General features: G+C 36.6%; 1 protein-coding gene across 1 annotated transcript in view; it reads right to left on the reverse strand.

Annotated features, from left to right (window-relative positions):
• Window positions 1–3,185: 3,185 nt before the first annotated feature.
• The window catches only part of LOC132178336 (MDIS1-interacting receptor like kinase 2-like), a 6,621-nt gene continuing 4,924 nt past the window's right edge, over window positions 3,186–4,882 (reverse strand). Inside the window, exon 5 of the mRNA XM_059590783.1 lies at window positions 3,186–3,710. Within this exon, the coding sequence (XP_059446766.1) occupies window positions 3,186–3,710 (525 nt within the window). The remainder of the gene's footprint in view (window positions 3,711–4,882) is intronic.

A 4,882-nucleotide genomic window follows, 5' to 3' on the forward strand; every position in this document is an offset into this window, starting at 1 on the left:
AACAACCTGCATCTTTTCAATTTCCTTCTGGTGCCTTATCCACATCAATTGGTATTATTTTGCTGACGCTAATATAATGGGGGACAAGAACGATGAGAAGTTTGGCTGCACAGTTAATGGTGTCCTGGCTAACTCATGTCTTTCATATTTATTGAGTTTTCGGTTACAATTTTTTCTCGTAATCGCATCCTTGACAATGCAATAAACAAACATTTACATATATGAGTTCCACAGTATATCCACACTGTGAATGTATGTTTGTTTTTCTCTTTTAGTCAAAAGATAGGACTTCTTGCATGCAGTTGGTGCATCATAACTGTGCAACTTTTTCAATTACCACTTAGTAGAATGTGTTACTTATTTAAAAGATTTGAGAAGCGATTATTTTCTGTGAAGTTCAAACTTCGGGGGATCACTGGACTGTAATTACATCTTTAGGAGCACCTTTTGCTATCTGGTTCTTAGTCCTCAGTAAATGAAGTCGGTACTTCATTTCATCTGTTCCAATTTATTCATAACAAGTTCTCATATTACCTACTGCCGTTCAGGTTGGACAAAGGTGTGATTGTGTATATCTGTGACAGTCGTGGTGTTCGAGATATATATGACACAGATGGAAGCAGTGCAATAGCAGCTTCAGAACCCTTAGCCGCGCTGGTAAACTTTTGTCTATCAACAATACAACTGTGTCATGATAATCCTTAATTTGAGATATATATTGGCAAATGTCTGCATATGCTATACACTTACGGAATTTCAGAGTCATGGTACCAAGGTTTGATTATATTCTCAATTTCTTCTGTGTGTGTTCACTGCTCAGTAGTGGGCTACCATTTATTTTATTTTTATTTTTCTTTCTGTCTTTCTTTCCTTTTTTTAATTAAAAGAAAAAAAAAATCTGAAATATTTTGTCTAATGGGAAAATACACTTAGCCCCTCAAACTTACATTCCTTTGGCACTTATACTTTCAAACTTTAAAAAGTGACATTCGACCACTTTTAACTATAACTCCTTTCTATACGTGGCTTTTTTGGATAGACTCTCCCAAAATGCCCCCTTTACTGAAGTAGCTTTGCCAATAGACAATTCCAATGCTGAGGTCAAACCTAGAATTTTACGAAGACAAGACCACACAATCCATCAACCAAAATAAAAACCCATTGTCCAAACTAAAAGCCTTATCTACATATCACACTTCCCAGCAGTAGGTTTCCAATTTCCATACTTTTACTATAGAATCTCGTCATGCATTTCCATTACTGTAATTAATTTCTGGATTTGTTCTAGTCCCTTATTTTCAATTTTCCATTTGTATCAATTGGGTATGTGCGTTTGTGGGTTGGAACTTTATCTTCTAACCATTTAATCATCCAATTTATTGTGAAAAAAGGCTGATAATACCCTCTACTGAGCTTCCATTAGGTGAACAAAGGAACCGCCAGTGCAAGTGAAATTTTAGCTGGTGCACTGAAAGACAACAAACGTGCTGTGTTGTTTGGAGAACCCACATATGGGAAAGGGTAATGACTTTTACTTCAGACGCAAAATGTGAATACAATCATAAATTCCTGATGAGGCTGACATGAGTTATCTATTCCCCCTCTGCAGCAAGATTCGGTCGGTTTTTGAGCTATCTGATGGCTCTGGCTTGGCTGTTACTGTAGCTCGTTATGAGACACCTGCTCACACAGATATTGATAAGGTCTATTACTCCCTCTCTCTCTCTCTCTCTCTCTCATATCTATGGTTCCTTCAACTTGTCTCTTTACAAGTTGGTGTAATTTCTAACCATCTCTCTCTCTCTCTCTATGCTTCCTTCAACTTGTCTATTTACAGGTTGATGTAATTCCTGACCATCCTTTACCCATCTCATTTCCCAAGTACGAGGAGGGATTTTGTAGCTGCCTCCAGGACCCTGCATTTGCTTGCTATGAACAGAGTCCAGTTATTTGCGAGATGACAAAATATTTGGATATTAACATTGCAAATTGCTTTGGGGAACATGACGGAATTCTTTGTAAAATGTACTTTTAACTCAATTAGGGAGGGTTCATTCAATTATAAAGTATAAATTTAACAAGGGTAGAAAAGGAAAAGCAGTCTTTGTTTGGTGATAATCTAAGGGAAAAAAGAAAAGAATAGCTAGTAAATATTGAGGAATGCTTATTCCCATGGATACCAATCTGTTGGAACTGTTGTGGTTCTTTTTATTTTAAATGAGAGTCAGTTCCACATTGATTCTTTTATTATTATTATTATTATTATTATTATTATTATTATTATTATTATTATTATCGTATTACGCAATCTTCTCATTCTTGAGATAATGGAAAAATGTACACGATTGAATAGTGTGGCTCCGAGCTAAAATACATAAGCAATTAATGAAAATGTCGCATATCTAATATCTAATTTCTAATAGCAGAAACTAAAAGAATGTAAACTCTAGAGTGGCTAAAATTGTGAAAAGTAGCATCTAAGGGTGGCTAACACTGTGATAAGTGGCACAGCTTTTCATAGGATGACACAAATTGTATTCTAGTTTTTATTATTGAAAATTTAGCTGCCTTGATGATTAAATGAAAAGTTTAATGAGAGTGCTTTATATAGTGAATGATTGTGATATGTGGATTGAATTTATTAATGGGTAATATGAGCAAAGTTATGTATTACTTTAGGAGGTTAAATAGAATTTTCCAATAAAATAAAAAAAATAAAAATAAATAAAAACAGAGAAACAGAAGAGAAACAAAAGCTATAAATATATGTAAGCTATATATGAAGTGCTTGAGCAACTCTAATTTACCTTTGTTCCACCATCACTTTTTCTTTTTAAAGTAAATGTCAAATTCTACACCATGTACGGAACCAAATTGTAACGGATCATAGGAGATTATGGTTGGACTATCTGCAATGAGATTAACAAAAGAACCTTCAGAGAAAGCCCCATCACCTCACAGGAACAGATTGGCTCGATCACCAAAACCCATCATTAGGATGTTAGATATGCAAATTGGCTCCAATGAATTTTGATTTCTTGACCTTCGCTTAACTGATTCAACTTGGAAGCAGATAAGTAAGAAGAGGAACCAATTGGCCCCTAAATTCAGTGACTCAATCTCAGTACTTGCAGGCAAAACCAATCAAATCCATGCTCGAGTGCAAGGATGCTTAGTAGGAATCACTACAGCATCTTAGTCCAAGAACCCAAAAATGGGAAAACAGCAATCAACAATCTCAAGAGCAGAGGTGTGTCACTTTTTCTCTCCCTGCGACTCAACTTTCCCTTCTCCGTTGTTGTCTGCCGTGACCCTCCAGACATTCGATATGCTCTCCGTGCAAATCCAGATCTATCTAGGTCATCCCAACCACCAAAATTTGGTGCATCTTGGCCACCATTAGAAACCGGACCATCATTTCCTGCTACCCACGATTGATATCTCATCTTTCCCTTTCTGGTTTCTCGACTTTCATCTTGTTCTTCTGCATCAGTTTCAACACTACTCACAGTGCTGGCAGATGGTTTCCTCCTCATCCTGGACTTGCGTTTTGGCCTGCTTCGTTTCCTCCCCCACAACTTCTCAAATGCCAGAGACACGACTGACTGACCAAGGGGAAGCACTAATGCCATAAGAACAGCTTTTGGGCCTGAAGCTAGCAGCCAAGATAAGATAATGGGTGGAAGTGTCCAGCCATAGGATCTGAACACCTGCACCGACCAAAAAGCCAATTTATTGAAATGTTAAACCCATCGGACGAAGTAAAGCCTGAAGCAGGAGTGATCCAATACAAATTTTGCTCTCAGAAAATATTATTGCAGGGTGAATATCTGTCTTGGACAATGTTAACGAAATTTTAGTCATTGAGATGTCATAATAGATCCTTGTTGAGAGTTCATTCTATCAAAATGCTTATATACTGGAAAGCAACAATATTACATACTTCACTTGTGGAAAAATAAATTGCAAAAATGATATTAATAACAAATGGGAAGTACAAGAAGAACTATAACCTAGAGGTGTAGTAAAAAAGACTGTCCATTTGATTAACAAGGGATTCATCATTGACTAAATTTCAATCTGCAGAATAAATGAAGTACTAGTCAGGTAGTCTGCTGCACAAAAGCTATACAGAGAAAAATAAAACCAAAGCACCTAAAAGGCATCATTAAAATAAGCTAAGCTGGTGTTATCAAAGGCAATAGACAGCACCAAAGTAAAGGACAGAGTATTGCTCGACAATCCAGACAACTGCTTGTGTAGGTGAAACAAGGCACTGATTCTTCAACATAACCAAGAAAAATGTAGGAATTTAAATAGGCAGCAAACTTATTTAAGACCTAATAATCATAGTGTTCTGTAAATTTCTCTTCATTAAACAAGTTGATAAATCCACCGGCCAGTTTTAAAAACCTCTCTCGTTAATAAACATGTTTTCCCTTCAACAAATTGTGAGAATGGTGGCTGAGGTATCCAATGAAATAGAACAAAAACCAAAGTTCTCTCTTAACCAAGGCACTTGATAGTTTGCCTCAGCTGAGGCAATCCCCACCACGATGCCTTGCATTGCTGAGTGCCCTCAGCTAACAATTGCACAGAAGATCAACTCCACCAATCTTATCAAACATTTGAGAATATAACCGACATATAAAGCATACTCAATATCAAAATATTTAGCGCATTCGAGTACCCAAATCTTGTAGTAGAAAGGATAATAGCTGCCCCAGTAATGTCCTAAATCTATGTCCCAGCGTTTTGCTAAACACTACTAGAGAAGCTAAATTGAAGAGTAAAAACTTGCAATTTAAGCTTCACAGTAGCCTCTATATTTTGAATGTCAAAAAGGGTACCCATGCATGTAGAGAATCAACGAGAAGCTCAC

This window comes from Corylus avellana, chromosome ca4 (assembly GCF_901000735.1).
Source record: "Corylus avellana chromosome ca4, CavTom2PMs-1.0".
Taxonomy (NCBI): domain Eukaryota; kingdom Viridiplantae; phylum Streptophyta; class Magnoliopsida; order Fagales; family Betulaceae; genus Corylus; species Corylus avellana.